Raw genomic sequence first — 22658 nt, 5'->3', positions numbered from 1 at the left:
GGTAAATTACATAAGAGGTGTTGGGAGTGATTTTATGCCTGTACATTTACATAAAGTAAATTTAAAGTCAGGGTTAGTTACAGGATTTGTTAAAGTAGGATTACAGCATAGCTTACCTGTGAAGGGTATTTCTTTATTGTTAGGTAATGACTTGGCAGGTGGACATGTTTTTCCTGAAGTGCATTTGACAATGGAGTCAGAGGAACCAGAGTTGAATTCCAACACAGATTCTTCCTGTGTTGTGACTAGAGATATGGCTAAAAAGATTGATGCACAGAATGAGGTTGTTACTCAGGACTGTTCAACTCAGGATTCGAGTTTTGAGGATGTGCCAGAGACTTTATGACCTTCGTTGTTTGAACAAGATTCTTGGAGTAAGTCTGACTATGAAGATTTATCTCTGTCTAGGAAGGAGATGATAGCAGAGCAGAATAGAGACTCTGAGATTATAAAATTAAGAGAACAAGCTTTACTAGGTAGTGAAATTGAGAAGATGCCAGTAGGATATTACTTGGAAAAAGGAGTGTTGATGAGGGGGTGGAGATCGCCTACAATTCCTGCAAGTGAGGATTGGAATGTTGTTTACCAGGTAGTTGTCCCTAAAATTTATCGAAATGAGATTTTGACTTTAGCTCATAGTGTGCCCTTAGGTGGACATCAAGGGGTAAGGAAAACTGTGGACAAGATTTTAAAACATTTTTACTGGCCTGGTCGAAGGAAAGATGTGGCGATGTTTTGTAAAACGTGCCATACTTGTCAAATTGTGGGTAAACCAAATCAGATTACACCAGTAGCTCCATTACAACCTATTCCAGCATTTGGTAAACCATTTTCTAACGTTATTGTAGATTGTGTTGGTCCATTACCAAAGACAAAAACTGGTTATCAGTATTTGTTGACTATAATGTGTACTTCGTCTAGGTTTCCAGAGGCAGTACCACTTAGGAATATAAAAGCTAAAACTGTGACGAAGGCTCTTATAAAATTCTTTACTTATTTTGGATTACCTAAGGAGATACAAACTGATCAAGGCAGTAATTTTATGTCTGGATTGTTTCAACAGACAGTTTATAAATTGGGAGCGAAGCAAATCACTTCGTCTGCATACCATCCAGAGTCGCAAGGTGCCTTGGAGAGGTTTCATTCTACCCTCAAGAATATGATTAGGACATATTGTGTGGAAAATGAAAATGCCATAGTAAAGCAAAGTGCTGCTAAACCTTGGGGTGGTGCGGTTAGAGAAACACTGCACAGTAGCAGTTACTCAGGTTCAACTCTGCCGCTGTGTGTGAGGACCCGCTCTCCCATGACCCCGTAGGTTTCCTCCCTGATTCTACAGACTGGTCGCCTGGGTGTAACTGGGCAGCTCAGGCTCACTGGACAGGAAGGCCTGTTACCATGCTGGTTCTCAAACTAAAATCAAATAATCAAATCAACCTGGAGCAAACATGCCAGAGATGCTTCCCATTTCCCCTTTGTGCCTTACGCCGTTACTTCAGACGACTGGCTGTCGGAGAGCCTGGAACAAAAGACACGGCGGGGGTGGGGGGGGGTGAGGCACTTACCTGAACTTTCACCTCTGACATTGATGTGAAGGAAGTGATGTAAGAATGCGCCACAGATCCAAACAATGGAATACCATACAGCTTCCCAGCTAGGACGTTGCTTGTACCGTTAAACCCTGTGGTGCAGAACAAGGGCAAAAATTAATGCAATGTATTTTCCTTTCTAGGAGTGTTGCACTTGTACTAGGAATAGTGGGACACCCGGCGTTGTAACGGAACTGAAGGCCTCGGAGTGCACACACATCAGGTGACATGGCAACTGGCAGTTAGCATAATGGTTTACGGTGCCAGCGATCGCCGATCAGGGTTCGATTCCCGCCACTGTCTGTGAGGAGGTTGAACAATTCTCCCCGTCATCGGGTGGGTGCTCCGGTTTCCTCCCACGTTCTAGAGGTGTACTGATTAGCGTTAGTGAGTTGTGGGCATGCTATGCTGGAGCCAGAAGCGTGCTGACACTTGTGGGCTGCCCTCAGCACCCTGGACTGCGTTGGTCGTTGACGCAAACAATGCATTTCACTGTATGTTTTGGTAAGTGACAAGTAGAGCTGATCCTTAACCTTTAGAAAGCTGCGTGACAGGCAGACAGGGCGGTAAAAATGACGCTTGGCATCCTGACCTTCATCAGAAAGGGCACTGACTACAGGAGTTGGGACGTTATGTTGCAGTTGTAGGAGATGTTGGTAAGGCAGCAGAGTACCCTTCTACTCGCCCTGTTGAGGAAAGATATGGTTAGTCAGAAAAGAGTGAAGAGAAGATTATGAGGATGTTGCCAAGTTTAGAGGGCCTGAGCTGCAGGGAGAGATTGGCCTGGCTGGGTCTTTATTCCTTGGAATGTAGGACCTTACAGAAGCGTTGGAAATTGTCTGTGCCATAGAAAACACGGAGATAACAATCTTCACCCCAGGGTAGGGTGACAGGGTGGAGATACGTCTCTTCCACAGGAGGTGTAAGGGTCTCCCTCCCTCTGTTGTCCTGCAGGTCACCCTGGGGCAAAGTGTATAGCCCCTGCTTAGCCCCTGAACAGGGTCACGTGAAGCCACAGGAGCAGGTGGTGGACGGTCGTATGAGCAGCCGGTGCATATTACAAGTCCTGGTCATGCGACCACTGACGTCAGGCTGACAATCTCTGAAGAGTATTGATAACGGCTGGGGTCACCATTTTGTAAAGACACCGCCCAGAAGGCAGCAATGGCAAACCCCTTCTGTAGAAAAATCATGGTTGTGGATAAGACTATGATCGCCCATGTCATACGACACGGCACATAATGATGATGTCATACGACATGGCGCATGATGATGATGATGATGATGCATGTCTAAAACTAGAAGGCACAGACTTCGGGTGAGAGGGGATAGACCAGTCTGTGCTGTATTACTCTACGAGACTTAATGTGATGTTCCAATTTCCTCTCCTGAAGATGCAGCTCAAGTCCAAGACGGTGACACCCACCCTCACCTTTGCCTGTCCTGGGACAAATCATCATGTACCACACGGAGTGGCCAGGGACTCTATCCTGGGAAACTCAGACCCGGGGGCGACATCAGAGACGGGATTACTGTCATTGGCATGTTGGGGAATTTGTTTTGTACAGTGCATGACATAAAAATTATTAAAAATCACAACAGAAGTAAATTAAAAAGAACAAAAAAAAAGGAACAGTGAGTTAGTGACCATCAGACATGGGAGCAAATTAAGCCATTTGGCCCATCGAGTCTGCTCCACCATTCCATCATGGCTGATTTACTATCCCTCGCAACCTCCTTCTCCCCAAAACCTTTCACGCCCCAACTAATCACGGACCTATCAACCTCTGCTTTAAATACACCCAATGACTCGCCCTCCATAACTATCTGTGCCAATGAATTCCACAGATTCACCACTCTCAGGCATAAGAAATTCCTCCTCATCTCTGTTCTAAATGGACATCTTTCTGTTCTGAGGCTGTGTCCTCTGGTCCTAGACTCTCTCAATATAGGAAATACCTCTCCACATCCACTCTAGCCAGGCCCTTCAATACAATAGATTTCAACGAGATTCACCAATCGCCTCCGCCCCGCGTAATCGGTAGATGTACTTGGGGCTTTGGGTGAGGTGGAGTTGGGGCTTGTTCAGCCATTAGCTGACTGAATGTCATTTCAGTCGTGACCTCAGTGCACCTGGTTGTGACCTTTGCACCTTATAGACTACCTGCTCTGACGTGGGGTGGATGGGTGGAGGAAACAGCACAGATAGAGGGGTGTGAACAGAATCAATGTGAGGTTGGTATATAGCCCTCCCTATCTCTGTAGCCCCCTCTGGCCTCCACACCCCTCCCTGTCTCTGTAGCCCTCTCCATCCACTACACCTCTCCCTGTCTCTGTAACCTCCTCCAGCTTCAGCTCTTACACCATCCCTATCTCTGTAGCCCCCTCTGGTCTCCACACCCCCCCTGTCTCTGTAGCCCCCTCTGGCCTCCACACCCCTCCCCATCTCTGTAACCCTCTCCAGCTTCAGCACTTACAACCCTCGTCTCTGTAACCCCCTCCAGCCCCTTCATTCTCCCTGTCTCTAACCCTCTCCATCCCTTACATCCCTCCCTATCTCTGTAGCTCTCTCCAGCTCCAGCTCTTACACCTCTCCCTGTCTCTGTGATCCCTTCCAAACCCCACACCCCTCCCTGTCTCTGTGTCCACCTCCACCCCTCCCTGTTGTCCAGGGTGGTGTGATGGATCCCACGGTGCGGTTTCAGATAGACCCTCCCCCCCCCCCCCCGTTGTCCAGGGACGGGGTTGTGTGATGGACCCCACGGTGCGGGTTCAGATAGACCCCCCCCCCCGTTGTCCAGGGACGGGGTGGTGTGATGGACCCCACGGTGCGGTTTCAGATAGACCCTCCCCCCCCCCCGTTGTCCAGGGACGGGGTGGTGTGATGGACCCCACAGTGCGGGTTCAGATAGACCCTCCCCCCCCCGTTGTCCAGGGACGGGGTGGTGTGATGGACCCCATGGTGCGGGTTCAGATAGACCCTCCCCCCCCCCCCGTTGTCCAGGGACGGGGTGGTGTGATGGACCCCACGGTGCGGGTTCAGATAGACCCTCCCCCCCCCGTTGTCCAGGGACGGGGTGGTGTGATGGACCCCACGGTGCGGGTTCAGATAGACCCCCCCCCCCCCCCGTTGTCCAGGGACGGGGTGGTGTGATGGACCCCACGGTGCGGGTTCAGATCGACCCCCCCCCCCCCCCCCCCGTTGTCCAGGGATGGGGTGGTGTGATGGACCCCACGGTGCGGGTTCAGATAGACCCTCCCCCCGTTGTCCAGGGACGGGGTGGTGTGATGGACCCCACGGTGCGGGTTCAGATAGACCCTCCCCCCCCCCCCCCATTGTCCAGGGACGGGGTTGTGTGATGGACCCCACGGTGCGGGTTCAGATAGACCCCCCCCCCCGTTGTCCAGGGACGGGGTGGTGTGATGGACCCCACGGTGCGGTTTCAGATAGACCCTCCCCCCCCCCCCGTTGTCCAGGGACGGGGTGGTGTGATGGACCCCACGGTGCGGGTTCAGATAGACCCTCCCCCCCGTTGTCCAGGGATGGGGTGGTGTGATGGACCCCACGGTGCGGGTTCAGATAGACCCCCCCCCCCCGTTGTCCAGGGACGGGGTGGTGTGATGGACCCCACGGTGCGGGTTCAGATAGACCCTCCCCCCCCCCCCCCCGTTGTCCAGGGACGGGGTGGTGTGATGGACCCCATGGTGTGGGTTCAGATAGACCCTCCCCCTGTTGTCCAGGGATGGGGTGGTGTGATGGACCCCACGGTGCGGTTTCAGATAGACCCTCCCCCCCCCCCCGTTGTCCAGGGACGGGGTGGTGTGATGGACCCCACGGTGCGGGTTCAGATAGACCCTCCCCCCCATTGTCCTCACCTCCAATGTACGAGTACCTCGAGGCCGAGATCCCCCCGTCTGGGCCCTGGGCTCTCCGAAGACCCAACTCCAGGAGTTGTCTGTCTGGTCCAGCAGCAAGACGGAACCTGGCTGCATTGGTGGCCACCAGGCTGGGGGGACAATATGATCAACAGACTCCCACCATATCCCCCTCCCCAATCCATGTACCCCCTGCTGAAATCCCCCCTTTCCCATCCCATCTCCCCCCCAACCATATCCCCCTCCCCAAATCCCCCTTTCCCATCTCATTTCCCCCCACCGTATCCCCCACCCCAATCCATGTACCCCTGCTTAAATCCCCCCTTTCCCATCCCAACTCCCCAACCCTCCCACCACCATCCCATTTCTTCACCCCCACCCAGTCCTACGCTGCCAGTTGCAATATTAACCATTTCCCCTCCCACCACCCAAAACAGGTCTATAGTGGCACCATCTCCCTCACCCTCACTCACTCCCGGAGCAACTGGACAATAAAGATACTGACACCCAGAGGCCACTTTATTAGGTACACCTGCTCATTAGTGCAAAAATCTAATCAGCCAATCATGTGGCAGCAACTCAAAGCATAAAAGCATGCAGACGTGGTCAAGAGGTTCAGTTGTTGTTCAGGCCAAACGTCAGAATGGGGGGGGGGAAGGAAAGGAATGTGATCAGAGTCACTTTGGCTGTGGAATGATTGTTGGTGCCAGATGGGGTGGTTTGAGTATCTCAGAAACTGCTGATCTCCTGGGATTTTCACTCACAACAGTCTCTAGAGTTTACAGAGGATGGTGCGAGAAACAAAGGAACATCCATCAGCGGCAGTTCTGTGGGTAAAAATTCCCTGTCAATGAGATCAGAGGAGAACGGCCAGACTGGTTCAAACTGACAGGAAGTAACTCAAGTATAACATCAGGGGTGTGCAGAACAGCATCTCTGGACCTTGTCAAACTTCAAAGTGGCTGGGCTACACAGGCAGAAGACCAGGAACACACACAGAGTGGCCACTTTATTAGGTACAAAAGTTAGCTGATAGAGAGGCCACTGAGTGTATGTCAGACTGCTCTTTATCGAGTTCAGCTTCACTTTCAAACTACTATTCCAAAACTTCTCTGGACGCTGGGAGTCAACACCTCCCTATGTGACTGTATCCTTGACTTCCTGACCAACAGACCACAATCAGTAAGAACAGGCAGCAACACCTCTGCTACAGTTATTCTCAACACTGGTGCTCCACCAGGTTGTGTCCTCACCCCACTTCTCTACTCCCTGTATACTCAGGACAGGTCCTGCTCTAACTCCATCTACATGTTTGCTAATGATACCCCTACAGTGGACCGTGTCTCATAACGATGAGTCAGAGTACAGGACAGAGATAGAGAGCTTAGAGACATGTTGTCATGACAACAACCTTTCTGCCAAGGTCAACTAAACCAGAGCTGGTCACTGACTTCAGGAAGGGGGGCAGTGCACATATTTCTGTCTACATTAGCAGAGTTGAAGTTGCAAGCTTCAAGCGTCTGGTGAGAACATCACCAATAGCCTGTCCTGCTCCAAACACAGGTTATCACAGTTAAGAAAATTCACCAACGCCTCTACCTCCTCAGGAGGCTAAAGAAACTTAGCCCGTCCCTGATCGACCTTTAAGAAATTTTAATTGCGGCACCTTAGAAAGCATCCGATCCAGATGCATTACGTCTCAGTACGGAAACAGCTCTACACGTGACAGCGAGAAACACAGAGCTGTGGACACGACTGAAACTAGCCTCTGTCTACATCTCTCACTGCCTCAGTAAACATGCAAGATTATAAAGGGATTGGACATGCTAGAGGCAGGAAACATGTTCCTGATGTTGGGGGAGCCCAAACCCAGAGGCCACAGTTTAAGAATAAGGGGTAGGCCATTTAGAACAGAGTTGAGGAAAAACTTTTCCACCCAGAGAGTTGTGGTTCTATGGAATGCTCTGCCTCAGAAGGCAGTGGAGGCCAATTTTCAGGATGCTTTCAAAAGAGTTAGATAGAGCTCTTAAAGATAGCGGAGTCAAGGGATATGGGGAGAAGGCAGGAACGGGGTACTGATTGTGGATGATCAGCCATGATCACAGTGAATGGCGGTGCTGTCTTGAAGGGCCGAATGGCCTACTCCTGCATGTATTGTCTAAAGCAGTCAGCATAATCACAGACCCCACCCACCCACCCCAGATGTTCCCTTTACTCCCCCCTCCCACTGGGCAGGAGGTACTTAAACTTGAAGGTACATACCACCACGATCAGAGACAGCCTCGATCTCGCTGTTAGAAAACTACTGAATGGTTCCCAGTATGATAAGATGGACTCTTGACCTCACAGTCTACCTCATTACCATCTTGCACCTCATTGTGTCCCTGCGCTGCACTTTCTCTGTAAGTGTAACACTCTATTTGGCACCCGCTTTTGCTTTCTCCTCTACATAGTGCGCTGTGTAATGAAATGGTCTGTATGGATGGCATGCAAAATAATATTTTCCGCTGTACCTGGGTACATGTGACAATAATAAATAAATACCACCCAACCTGTCAAGAATTTCCACATTTTCTGGATGATTTCCAGATTTCCCAGAAATGTGTTTTACAGTGGCTGTGTGATTGCTTGGTGCACGATTGTTTGACAGTGTGACAGGCTTGTTGGTCTCGGTGACAGTGGTGTGTGCAAGGCCTCTATCTCATTCGCAGAAGCCCAACCAACCAAAAGATGATGCGGCCTGACCTGGCGTAGTTGACCAGCGTGAGCAACGATGTTTCCAGGATCTGAACAACGGCCAGGGGACCCTCAACTTCCAACAGCGCGACCTGGAGAGAGATTCACAAACAACACCGAGAGGAGGGTTCAGAAACAATCCCATCGGCAGCGGCTCACAGAGAGATTCATAAACAACACTGTTACGAATGAGGAGCAACTCTGATGGGCCGAAGGGTACAGAATCGCCAATGCCTGCCCCCCGCCCCTTTTGAGAATCGCAAGATCGCTATTATTTCAGGTCTGATACCCAGGAAATGAGAGAGATACACATCATGTCAGTAATGAGAGAGAGACAATGCCAGAATACACAAGGTGGAATGTCTCCTATTGACAAAGAGAGAGATTACTTGGAGACGGAATTGTGTATTGAGTACTGTACTATTCATTGAAACCCCTCAGGGGACAACCAGAGTGGTCTGGTTGAGGGATTGCATCATTCCAACCTGATTGACATCTGAGACCCCATGAGTAAGGATAAAAGTAGGGTCTGGGGAACACCCCTCAGACGCACCAGGAGAGACGCTACGAGAATGGTGGGGGCTTGTGTGTGTGTCTACCCTTGCCTGGGTGACGAATCCTCCACGGAACAGTCTAGCTAAAGGACTGAGGTGGATCAAGATCGTAAAAGGAAAGTCGGCAAGTTTCTCTCTCTCTCTCTCACAATTGAAACACAGCGACCAACAACGACCGCAGCCTGCATGAACTGAACTGAACTTTATATTTCCATCGGACAATTCATTATCCCCTAGACAACGATAGAGCTTATTTCTTACTGATGATTATTATACCTGCACTTTTAGGTTTAGTATTGATGACGTATATTATCTGTATATTTGCATTGATATTATTTTTGTGTATTTTTACTAATAAATACTGTTAAAAATAGTATCATCAAACTTCAACAGCTACTCCTATCTTTGCTGGGGTAAGATACCCAGTTACGGGGTTCGTAACAACACCGAGAGAGGGATTCAGAAACAATCCCATCAGCAGCAGCTCACAGAGTGATTCATAAATGCCGTCCATACCCTTCTCAACCCGCCAGAGTCTGCCAGCAGAATCCCCCTCATCAACAAAACGGGATGTACTTCCGGTAAAATTCCAGCTTCCCCAGGACACACTGATGAAATTCCACACTGCCATCACAGAGAGCATCCTCACATCAGCCATTACTGTCTGGTTTGGTACAGCATCCTCTCACAACGTACAAGAACTCCAGCGAACTCTCAGGCCATCGGCTGCAGTCTACCATCGCTGCGTGACTTGTACATGCCCGGGGCAAAGACGCGGGCAGCAGGAAAAATCATTACAGACACCACCCACCCCGCAAATTGCCTTTACACAAGCTCCTTTCTGGAAAGCATAAAGAGCTATTAAAATAAAAACCACGCCATTTTAAAAGTTTCTTCCTCCAAGCACTTAATCTGATCGGTCATTCTAGTCAGAGCCCCCCACCCTCCACCTCCTCCATCCATTACCCTGGTCGATGCAGCACACCATAAACACTTTAAACCATTTTTATACTGTTGTTTACATTGTAAATACATGCAGGTATTTATGTACATACATTGTATTCTATATCCAGACTTTAACCTCTAACTTTATATTTTATGTAATTGTTTATGTGTTGAATGTTGTGCTGATACCTCACAGAAAGTTCCTAATACATTAATGCAAGTGTACACCACACTCAGCAGCCACTTTATTCAGTACTTCCTGCACCTGATAACGTGGCCACTGCTCACCGTATGCTGGTGGCCTGCTGATAACGTGGCCACTGCTCACCGTATGCTGGTGGCCTGCTGATAACGTGGCCACTGCTCACCGTATGCTGGTGGCCTGCTGATAACGTGGCCACTGCTCACCGTATGCTGGTGGCCTGCTGATAACGTGGCCACTGCTCACCGTATGCTGGTGGCCTGCTGATAACGTGGCCACTGCTCACCGTATGCTGGTGGCCTGCTGCCGGAGCCCATCCACCTCAAGGTTTGACACGTTGTGCATTCAGAGATGCCCCTCTGCACATCACTGCTGTTACACATGGTTATGAGAGTTACTGGCACCTTGGAACCAGTCTGGCCGTTCTCCTCTGACCTCTCTCATTAACGAGGTGTTTTCGCCCACAGATCTGCTGCTCACTGGATTTCTTTTTGTTTTGTTTTTCACACCATTCTCTGTAAGTTCTACAGATCGCCGTGTGTGAAAATCCCAGGAGATCAGCAGTTTCCAAGATACTCAAACCACCCTGTCTGGCACCAACGATCATTCCACGGTCAGAGTCACTTCGATCACTGTTCCTCCCCATTCTGATGTTTGGTCTGAACAACAACTGAACCTCTTGATAATGTCTGCATGCTCTTATGCATTGAGTTGGTGCCACATGATTGTCTCATTAGATATTAGGCCCTAAGACCATAATATATAGCAGCAGAAGTAGGCCATTCAGCCCATCGAGTCTGCTCCGCCATTCAATCATGGGCTGATCCAATTCTTCCAGTCATCCCCACTCCCCTGCTTTCACACCATACCCTTTGCCCTGGCTAATCAAGAACCTATCTATCTCTGCCCTAAATACACCCAATGACTTGGCCTCTACAGCCACTCGTGGCAACAAATTCCACAGATTTACCACCCTCTGAATAAAGTAATTTCTCCACATCTCTGTTCTAAAAGGACGTCCTTCAATTCCGAAGTTGTGCCCTCTTGTCCTAGAATCCCCTACCATGGGAAATAACTTTGCCATATCTAATCTGTTCAGACCTTTTAACTTCCAGAATGTTTTTATGAGATCCCCGCCCCCCCCCCCCCCCGCTAACTCTCCTGAACTCCAGGGAATACAGCCCAAGAGCTGCCAGACTTTCCTCATATGGTAACCCTTTCATTCCATTATTTGCATTAATAAGCTGGTGTACAGATGTACCTAATAAACTGGCCATTTAAGTGTGTATGGCGAATGAAGTTAATCCTTCATCCTTCAGAAGATCAGAACCAAGCCTGTTCATTAGCACAGAAACACTCACAAGAGGACACACGGACAGTCAGAAACAGGGACACATGAAATGATGTGCACCCTCACACATGTATGTACACCCAGTCCTGTATAGGTATGCACACTGATGCACAAACAGAGACACAGATACACTTGCTACCATACACACACACACCTGTGCACATGTACCTATGAGTATACACCTCTGCATTTATGTCTGTACAGATCTACACACCTGTATGCACACACATGCTCAAAGTTTCAAAGTAAGTTTATTTTCAAATTACTTAAATGTCATGATATACCACCTAGAGGTCCATTCCCTTGCGGGCACTTCCAGGAAAACAAGGCAATCCCACGGATTCCGGTTCATTGAGCCATGGGTTAATCTTCGAGAACACAAGCTAATCAAGAAAATAGCTTCATTTGGGTCACTTTGCCATCTCACTGGAACAGGAGACTGTTGCCGAACAGTTTCAAACTAGCATCAGTTGCTTGGCCGTTAGACATTACTGTTCAAAGAGCAGTGATTTTTGTTACTGCTAGTTGGAAAAACATAAGCAGTAGGACAATCAGAACTGCTTTGCTCACTGCAGTTTCAAGCACTCAGGCTTGGAAAAGCCAGAAATGGCCAAGGGCGAAAATGAAATAATTTCACTTTTTCAACAAGTTAGGACTTATGAAGAATTTGAAGTTATCAACAATCACCTTGAATGTTACAATGAAAATGAAGATTTGGTGGATGTAATCACAAAGAAGCATTGTATGAAGGCAGTCTATAATCTCACTCAGTGTCTGCATTGATTTTGTTCATTTACTGTCAACCAAAAGAACAAGGACGCAAACCCTGGATGAACTTCTCTATTGATAAACATTTGGAATTAATATAAATTTCTCTAGTACTGTAGTACTTTTGATAGTGTTCTAATTTGTTCTGTATTTCATTTAAATGCATAATTTGTTACTCAGTTAAACAGTAGTTTACCTTTTAAGTATTTTCATGAAGCCAGCTAATTGGGGCAGCTGCTTAATTAGGCCACAATGTACAGGTCTCACTGTGTCCTAATTAACCGGAATCCATTGTGCAGAGACAAACGCTGATACATGTACATGCTGATACCAATGCACAAAACTCACACACACACATATACACACTCACTCACACACACTTTCACTCACACACATACACATTCACACACTCTCACACATACACATTCACACACTCTCTCACACACACACACTCTCTCACATACACACGCATACACATTCACACACACGCATACACATTCACACACTCTCTCTCACACACACATACACATTCACACACTCACATACACATTCACACACTCTCTCACACACACACGCGAGTTTTAGACTCAGTTTGGTTTAGTTGTCGTGGGTACATTGAGACACACAGAGGCAAACAGGGTTTCCTCTGGGCATTCCGCTTTCCTCCAACAGTGCAAAGATGTACCGATCGGTAGGATGAATCACTGTCCTACCATTAGGCTAGGGTTAAATTGGTGGGTTGCTTGCTGGTGCAAAAGGGCCTTGTTCCGCACTGTATTTCTAAATAAATTAATATTCCTCTCTCTCTCTCTCTCTCGCACACAAACACCCTCTATGTCCCTCACACACACAATTCCTCATTCTCTCACACGCACGCAAGCACACCATTCTCCCTCCGACACACAGACATAACCATGCACCAAGAGACCAGGTAGCCCCGGGGAAACGTGTTCTGGGGGGGGGATTCCCGGTTACCTGTGGGAAGACGATCGATCCCTCAGGAACAGCACGCACCGTCACCTCGGAGGTGCTGATGTTGAGCAGGTAGTTGAAGAAGCTTTCCTCTGTGGTGGGAGGGAGCACCGAGCGCAGGAACTGTACGTCTGTGGGGAAGAGCGGTGGGGCCCGGTTATCTTTGATCTGAACAGCAATCAGCCCGACCCTCTCCCACAGTCATTGTTGGGGAGTCCCTGGTAACCCCTCACCATATGGGAAGCATCCTATCCGGACACATCACGGCTCGGTACAGAAACGGTCCTGCCCGAGACCGCAGGAAGCTGCAGAAAGTTGTGGAGACAGCTCGGCACCATCGTGGAAACCAGCCTCTGCTCCACGGGCTCTGTCTACGCTTCCCACCCCAGCTCGGTAAAGCAGCCAGGATAACCAAAGACCCCCTCCCACCCCAGACATTCTCTCGTCTCCCCCTCCCATCAGGCAGAAGATACAAAAGCCTGAAAGCTCGCACCACCAGGCTCAGGGACGGCTTCTATCCCGCTGTTGAACAGGCTCTTACATATTAAAATATGAACACTGAGCGTTGTGACCCTTGGACATGGTATGCTTGCTCTGCACTTATCAACTGCAAGGCTGTACAAAAGGTGCTGAACACGACCCAGTCCGACACAGAGCGCTGTCGCAGGAAAGCAGCATCCCTCATCAGGGAACCCCCCCACCAGGACATGCTCTCTACTCACTGCTGCCATCAGGGAGGTGGTACAGGAGCCTCAGACCCCCACCACCAGGTTCAGGAACAATTATTAACCCTCAACCATCAGGCTCTTGAAAATATATTTTTTTTAAATTTGCTCAGTTTGTCTTTTGCACACTGGTTGCCTGCCTTGTGGGAGGCCTTTCATTGAATCTACTGTGTTTCTTAGTATTTAACGTGAAATGCCCGCAAGAAAATGAATCTCAGGATTGTAAATAAACAAATTTCCTTTTGAATGTTGAAATTCTGCTTTCTGTTTTTCTCTGTATAGCCTAAACCTCTCCTATCCGTGTACTTATCTATTTGACTTGTCAACGTTTGTTAATGTGGCTGCCTTGATCTCTGTTCCTGGCAGCTCGTTCCAAATATGCACCAACCTTTCTGTGAAGAATCTGCCCTGCCCGCCCCCGTGTTCGTTTTAACTCTCTGGTCTCTGATCTATGGCATCTTGTCTTTTGCAACCCCACCCCCACCCCGGGGAAAATATATGTGCTTTCACCCTGTCTATGCCCCTCCTGATCTTATATAGCTCAACCCTCTCAGTTCCTCCACCATTTTGTGTCTGTTGCTCTGCATTTCCCATGTCTGCAGTGTCTCCTCTATTTATGGTAAATCTTTTCTGGCTTAATAGCATCTCTCGTCTAACAAGGCAGCCGGAACTGTGCACAGTGCTACAAGTGTGGCCTAGCCATAAACTTGTGTGACTGCAGCATACAGAGGCTTGCAGAAGTTTGGGCACCCCAGTCAAAATTTCTGTTACTGTGAGTAGTTAAGTGAGTAGAAGATGAACTGATCTCCAAAAGTCATAAAGTTAAAGATGAAATATTCTTTTCAACATTTTAAGCAAGATTCGTGTATCATTTTTGTTTTGTACAATTATAGAGTGAAAAAAAAGGAAAGGAGCACCATGCAAAAGTTTGGGCACCCCAAGAGATCTGAGTTCTCAGATAACTTTTACCAAGGTCTCAGCCCTTAATTAGCTGGTTAGGGCTATGGCTTGTTCACAATCATCATTAGGAAAGGCCAGGTGATGCAAATTTCAAAGCTTTATAAATACCCTGTCTCCTCAAACTTGTCCCAACAATCAGCAGCCATGGGCTCCTCTAAGCAGCTGCCTAGCACTCTGAAAATTAAAATAAATGATGCTCACAAAGCAGGAGAAGGCTACAAGAAGAAGTGGTCGGCTATGGATGGAACCAAAAAGAAATGGGGGAGATCTTAAATGGGTTTTTTGCATCTGTATTTACTAAGAAAACTGGCATGGAGTCAATGGAAATAAGGCAGACAAGTTGTGAGGTCATGGAACCCATACAGATTGAAGAGGAGGAGGTGCTTGCTATCTTGAGGCAAATCAGAGTAGATAAATCCCCAGGACCTGACAGGGTATTCCCTCGGACCTTGAAGGAGACTATTGTTGAAATTGCAGGGGCCCTGGCAGATATATTTTAAATGGCGATATCTATGGGTGAAGTGCCAGAGGATTGGAGGATAGCTCATGTTGTTCTACTATTTAAAAAGGACATCGGTAGTAGGTAAATTATTGGAAGGAGTACTGCGAGATAGGATCTACAAATATTTGGATAGACAGGGACCTATTAGGGAGAGTCAACACGGCTTTGTGAGTAGTAGGTCATGTTTATCAAAACTATTAGAGTTTTTCAAGGAGGTTATAAGGAAAGTGGATGAAGGGAAGGCAGTGGATGTTGTCTACATGGATTTCAGTAAGGCCTTTGACAAGGTCCCGCATGGGAGGTTAGTTAGGAAGATTCAGTCGCTAGGTATACATGATGAGGTAGTAAATTGGATTAGATATTGGCTCACTGGGAGAAGTCAGAGAGTGGTAGTGGAGGATTGCTTCTTTGAGTGGAGGCCTGTGACTAGTGGTGTGCCACAGGGATCAGTGCTGGGTCCATTGTTATTTGTCATCTATATCAATGATCTGGATGATAATGTGGTAAATTGGATCAGCAAATTTGCTGATGATACAAAGATTGGAGGTGTAGTGGACAGTGAGGAAGGTTTTCAAAGCTTGTAGAGAGACTTGGACCAGCTGAAAAATGGCAGAAGGAGTTTAATACAGACAAGTGTGAGGTATTGCACTTTGGAAGGAAAAACCAAGGTAGAACGTACAAGGTAAATGATAGGACACTGAGGAGTGCAGTAGAACAGAGGGATCTGGGAGTACAGATACAAAATTCCCTAAAAGTGGCGTCACAGGTAGATAGGGTAGGAAAGAGAGCTTTTGGTACATTGGCCTTTATAATTCAAAGTATTGAGTATAAGAGTTGGAATGTTATGGTGAGGTTGTATAAGGCATTGGTGAGACCAAATTTAGAGTATTGTGTGCAGTTTTGGTCACCAAATTACAGGAAGGATATTAATAAGGTTGAAAGAGTGCAGAGAAGGTTTACAAGGTGTTACAAATTATGAACTACTCTGATGGGCAGAAGGGTACAAAATCGCCAATGCCCCCCCCCCCTTTGGAGAATCGCAAATCGCTACTATTCCGATGCTGTTATCAAGGAAGTGAGAGAGACACAGGACTCTGCCAGGGCAGTTGTTATTGATAACAGCTCACGAAAATTAATGGGAGAGAGGCACAGCTAAGGCTGAATGTCTCCAGCTAACAAAAGAGAACTTTGATTACTGCTATTGTCTTTTGGAGAAGGTTTGTGTACTTGATACTGTTCTATTCACTGAAACCCCTCAGGGGACAACCAGAGTGGGCTGGTTTGATGGGTTACACCATCTCAACCTGATTGACACCTGAGACCCCGTGAGTGGGGATAAAAATGAGGTCTGGGGGTAACACCCCTCAGACACACCAGGAGAAACGCTAGTGAGCATCAGAACCCCCATGAGACAGGGTGGGAGATCGGAGACTGAAAGAAGGGTCGGTAAATTTTAACTCACAGTGTTTGTGTAGCAAGACTGGTGGGGGCTTGTGTGTGTGTCCACCCTTGCCTGGGTGACGAGTCCACCACGGAAGAACGGTCTAGCTAAAGGACGGACGGGTCATACGTGAATGGCCACAACAACACATCATCGGATCAAAATCGTAAAGGAAAGTTGGCAAGATAATAGCTGTTACTGTTCTCTCTCTCTCTCTCTCTCTCTCTCACACACACACACAAAATTGAAACACAGCGACCAACAACGACCGCAGCCTGCATGAACTGAACTGAACTTTATATTTCCATCTGACAATTCATTATCCCCTAGACAACGATAGAGCTGATTTCTTATTGATTATTATTATACCCACACTTTTAGGTTTAGTATTGATGACGTATATTATCTGTATATTTGCATTGATATTATTTTTGTGTTTTTTTACTAATAAATATTGTTGAAAATAGTATCACCAGACTCCAACGGACACTTCTAACTGCTGGTAAGACGCCCAGTTACGGGGTTCGTAACAAAGGATGTTGCCGGGACTTGAGAAACTGAGTTACAGAGAAAGGTTGAATAGGTTAGGACTTTATTCCCTGGAGTGCAGGAGAATGAGGGGAGATTTGATAGAGGTGTATAAAATTACGATGGGTATAGATAGAGTGAATGCAAGCAGACTTTTTCCACTGAGGCCAGGGGAGAAAAAAACCAGAGGACAAGGGTGAAGGGAGAAAAGTTTAAAGGGAACATTGGGGGGGGCTTCTTCACACAGAGAGTGGTGGGGGTGTGGAATGAGCTGCCAGATGAAGTGGTAAATGCAGGCTCACTTTAAACATTTAAGAAAAACTTGGACAGATACATGGATGAGAGGTGTATGGAGGGATATGGTCCAGGTGCAGGTCACTGGGACTCGGCAGAAAAATGGTTCGGCACAGCCAAAGGGCCTGTTTCTGTGCTGTAATGTTCTATGATTCTAAGTCCAGTGGACTGATGAAGTTAAAATACAACTTTCTGGCTGCAATGTGCAAAGGTATGTTTGGAGAAAAAGGGTGCAGAAGTTCATGAAAAGAACAACTCTTCAACTGTTAAGCAGGGGGTGGATTGATCATGCTTTGGGCTTGTGTTGCAGCCAGTGGGACGGGGAACATTTCACTGATAGAGGGAAGAATGAATTCAATTAAATACCAGCAAATTCTGGAAGCAAATATCACATCGCCTGTAAAAAAAAAGCTGAAGGTGAAAAGAGGATGGCTTCTACAACAGGATAATGATCCTAAACACACCTCAAAATTCACAATGGACTACCTCAAGAGGCACAAGCTGAAGGTTTTGCCCTGGCCCTCACAGTCCCCCGACCTAAACACCATCGAAAATCTGTGGATAGACCTCAAAAGAGCAGTGCATGCAAGACGGTCCAAGAATCTCACAGAACTAGAACCCTTTTGCAAGGAAGAATGGGCGAAAATCCCCCAAACAAGAACTGAAAGGCTCGTAGCTAACTACTGAAAGCATTTACAAGCTGTGATACTTGCCAAAGGGGGTGTTACTAAGCACTGACCATGCAGGTGCCGAAACTTTTACTTCGGGCCCTTTTCCTTTTTTGTTATTTTGAAACTGCAAAAGATGGAAATAAAAAAGTAACCTTGCTTAAAGTATTAAAGAAATGTGTCACCTTTAACTTCAGGCCTTTTGGAAATCAGGTGATCTTTTACTCGCAGAGCTAGTCGCAGTAAGAGATTTTGACCGGGGTGCCGGGTGCCGGGTGCCTGTGGGGAAGCGCGGCCCCGGCCTCACCCTCACCGACCTTCCTGGCTCAGCTGGAACTCCGACAGGAAGCTCAGGCAGTCCTGCAGCCCCGCGAAGATGGTGAACTCTCCCCCGAGGGGGTTCTTCCTGAAGCACATCTCGAACACCGCCCGCTCCCCCTGCCTGCCGCTCTTCCAGTACCCGTAAGCCATGGTGAACTGGTAGAAGTCGGTCAGGAGCGGCTGCACGCTGCGCTTCGGAAACATGCCCGCACTCGCAGGCTCGGTCCGCCCTGCCGGGTTCCCAGTCATCGGCGCGGCTGACCTCTCTCGTCTGGACAGAGCTCAAGTGCGCTCACATTCCCACAGCACACAACTTTAGCGCGGCCACACGGCATTACATAAGCAGCATTGGCAAGAGAAGATCCAGGAGTCATGTGACAAAGGAGCAGGGTGAGGCCATTCCGCCCATCGAGTGAGTCTGCTCCGCCATTCAATCATGGATCCTGGATCCCACTCGACCCCATACGCCTGCTTTCTCGCCATATCCTTTGATGCCCTGACCTGTCAACAGGAGACTAACAACTTCTGCCCTAAACCATAAGACAGAGGAGCCGAATTGGGCCATTCGGCCCATCGAGTCTGCTCTGCCATTCAATCATGACTGATCCTTTTGTTAATCTTCTCCTCAGCCCCAGTTCCCGGCCTTCTCCCCGTAACCTTTGATGCCGTGTCCAACCAATCTCTGCCTTAAATACACCCAGTGACCTGGCCTCCAAAGCTGCCTGTGGTAACAAATTCACCTACTTTGGCTAAAGAAATTTCACCGCATCTCTGTTTTGAAAAGGGCGCCCCTTTATCTTGAGGCTGTGTCCTCTTGTTCTAGACTCCCCCACCATGGGAAACATCCTTTCTACATCCACTCTGTCTAGGCTTTTCAACATCCGAAAGGTTTCAATGAGATCCCCCCCCCCCCATCCTTCTGAATTCTAGTGAGTACAGACCCAGAGCCATCAAACGTTCCTCGTATGATAACCCTTTCAATCCTGGAATCATCCTTGTGAACCTCCTCTGGACCGTCTCCCATGCCAGCACATCTTCTCTAAGATGAGGGGCTCAAAACTGTTCACAATACTCAAGGTGAGGCCTCTCCAGTGCTTTATAAAACCTCAGCATCACATAGCCACGGACTTGGCCTCCACCACAGTCTGTGGCAGAGCATTCCACAGACTCACTACTCTCTGGCTAAAATAAATCCCTCCTTACCTCTGTTCCAAAAGGTCACCCCTCAATTTTGAGGCTGTGCCCTCTAGTTCTGAATACCCCCACCACTGGAAACAGCTTCTCCATATCCACATTATCTATTCCTTTCAAAATTAAGTAGGTCTCAATGAGATCTGCCCCCCACCCCAACATTCTTCTAAATTCCAGTGAGTACAGGCCCAAAGCTGCCAAATACTCCTCATATGTTAACCCCTTCATTCCCAGAATAATCCTCGTGAACCTCCTCTGGACTCTCTCCAATGACAACACATCCTTTCTGAGATATGGGGCCCAACACCATTGACAACACTCCAAGTGCTGTCTGATTAGTGTCTTATAAAGGCTCAGCATCATCTCCTTGCTTTTATATTCTATTTTCCTTGAAATAAAAGCCAACATTCCATTTGCTTTCTTTACCACAGACTCAACCTGTAAATTGACTTTCTGGGAGTCTTGCACAATGAATCCCTCTGCACCTCTGATGTTCGAACCTTTGCCCCACTTAGATAATTCGTGAATGTTTAACAACATTTCCAGCACACGAGTGTAAAAAGAACAAAATAATTGTTACTCTGGATCTGATACAGCGCAAAAAAAGATGAGATAAAGAACACAAAAACAAAATAAATATAAATACATAAGATAGCTTTTAACATAGATTGATTGTATGCCCATAAAGTGACACTAGCCACAAGAATGTCTGTACATAAGATGACTGACAGGAAATGATAAGGTAGTGGTGGGGGGTGTGGAGGGGAGGGTTAGTGGGTGGAGGTGTTGATCAGCCCTATTGCTTGGGAAAAGTCACTGTTTTTGAGTCTGGTGGTCTTGGTGTGGATACTACGTAGCCTCCTCCCTGGTGGGAGTGGGACAGTCCATGAACAGGGCGTACGGGATCCTTCGTGATGTTACTGGCCCTTTTTGTCTCTAAATGTCCTTGACTGCAGGTAGGCTGGTGCCAGTTACACAATTATGCACAATTTTTAGAAGAAATAACACAATTTATTCCCTTTGTTCGAGAAAGGAAACAGGGGTACTCTGGGGTAGGGATAGACCAGGGAGTTTTATTTCAGTGGTGGGGAAATTATTGGAGAAGATTGTTAAAGACAGGATTTGCATGCATTTAGAGATGTGTGGACTGACTAGGGATAGTCAACGTGGCTTTGTGAAGGACAACTGTGCCTCATGAACTTGAATGAAATCTTTGAGGCCATGTTAAAGCATATTGAAGGTAGAGCAGTGGACGTGGTGTATATGGATTTTAGCAAGACATTTGATAAGGTTCTCCATGGTACGGTTATTCAAACAGTCATAGGATCCCGGGAAAGTTGGCAGAGTTGTGCAGGACTGCCACAGTTTGTAATTGGACATTGACAGGGTGCTGAGCTCAGAAGCACAGTTGAAGTTCAACCTGTGACGTGATACACTTTGGAAGGTCAAATTTGAAGGAAGAATACAGGGTTAATGGCAGAATACAGGGTTAATGGCAGGATTCTTAGCAGTGTGCAGGTACAGAGGGACCTTGGGGTCCTCATCCATAGATCCCTCAAAGTTATTGCACAAGTCTAGGGCTGTTAAGAAGGTTTACGATGAGTTGGCCTTCTTTAGTCCAGGGATTGAGTTCATGAGCTGCAAGGTAACGTTACAGCTCTATAAAACTAAAGTTAGACCACCCTTGGAATGTGGAAGCTTTAGGGAGGGTGCAGAGGAAATTTACCAGGATGCTGCCTGGATTAGAGAGCATGTCTTACAAGAGAGCTGGGGCTTTTCCTCTTTGGAGAGATGATGATGAGAGGTGACTTGTCTGAGGTACACAAAAAGCACAGATCAAGACATTTTCCCCAGGTCAGAAATGGCTAATATGAGTGGGCATAACTTTAGGGTGATCAGAGGAAAGTATGGTGGGGGGGGGGATGAGAAGTTAGTTATTTTACACAGAGAGTGGTGAGTGCATGGACAGATACAGTGCCTATAAAAGGGGGGGAGGGTTGAGTAAGTTTTCAACACTGAATGACAGTGGATTTAATTTGGCTTTTTTGACACAGATCAACAGAAAAATACTCTTCAGTGTCAAAGTGAAAACATCTCCACAAAGTGATCTGAATTAACTACAAATATAAAACACAAAATAATTGGCTGCATAAGTATTCACCCCCTTTAATATGACACCCCAAATCATCAATGGGGTAGCCAATTAGTTTTAGAAGTCACATAATTACGTAGTTAAATGGGGATCACCATGCGCAGTCAAGGTGTTTCAACTGATTGTGGTAACGATACACCTGTGTCTGGAAGGTCCAACTGCTGGAGAGTCAGTGTCCCGGCAAAAACTACACCATTAAGACGAATCCAAGAACACTCCAAGCAACTCTGCAAAAAAGTTATTGAAAAGCACAAGTCAGGTGATGGATACAAGAAAATTTCCAAGTCACCGAATATCCCTTGGAGTACAGTTCAGTCAATCATCAAGAAATGGAAAGAATATGGCACAGCTGTAAATCTGCCTAGAGCAGGCCATCCTCAATTTTTTGAGGATGTGACTAAACACATTGTTGAAGGTAGACCAAACACGAGGAAATCTGCAGATGCTGGAAATTCAAGCAACACACACAAAATGCTGGTGGAACGCAGCAGGCCAGGCAGCATCTATAAGGAGAAGCACTGTCGACATTTCAGGCCGAGACCCTTCATCAGGACTAACTGAAAGGAAAGATAGTAAGAGATTTGAAAGTAGTGGGGGGAGGGGGAAATGTGAAATGATAGGAGAAGACCGGAGGGGATGGGATGAAGCTAAGAGCTGGAAAGGAGATTGGCAGAAATGATACAGAGCTGGAGAAGGGAAAGGATCATGGGATGGGAGGCCTCAGGAGAAAGAAAGGTAGAGCCATAGATGTAATGTATATAGATTTCAGTAAGGCATTTGATAAGGTTCCCCATGCAAGGCTTATTGAGAAAGTAAGGAAGCATGGGATCCAAGGGGACATTGCTTTGTGGATCCAGAACTGGCTTACGCTCCCCCTTTATCA

At 47.3% G+C, this 22658-nt stretch overlaps 1 protein-coding gene across 1 annotated transcript in view; it reads right to left on the bottom strand.

Moving 5' to 3' along the window:
- naprt (nicotinate phosphoribosyltransferase) overlaps window positions 1–18808 on the bottom strand; it is a 54644-nt gene extending 35836 nt beyond the window's left edge. The window contains exons 1-5 of the mRNA XM_059971706.1: window positions 18429–18808; window positions 12997–13124; window positions 8211–8293; window positions 5466–5596; window positions 1566–1681 (exon numbers count right to left, since the gene is read on the bottom strand). Of these exons, the coding sequence (XP_059827689.1) occupies window positions 1566–1681; window positions 5466–5596; window positions 8211–8293; window positions 12997–13124; window positions 18429–18681 (711 nt within the window). The 5' untranslated portion in view covers window positions 18682–18808. The remainder of the gene's footprint in view (window positions 1–1565; window positions 1682–5465; window positions 5597–8210; window positions 8294–12996; window positions 13125–18428) is intronic.
- Window positions 18809–22658: the final 3850 nt, after the last annotated feature.

Source organism: Hypanus sabinus, chromosome 6 (genome assembly GCF_030144855.1).
Source record: "Hypanus sabinus isolate sHypSab1 chromosome 6, sHypSab1.hap1, whole genome shotgun sequence".
Classification (NCBI taxonomy): domain Eukaryota; kingdom Metazoa; phylum Chordata; class Chondrichthyes; order Myliobatiformes; family Dasyatidae; genus Hypanus; species Hypanus sabinus.
The sequence above is the reverse complement of the archived record's forward strand: the minus strand, read 5'-3'. Positions and strand labels throughout refer to the sequence as shown.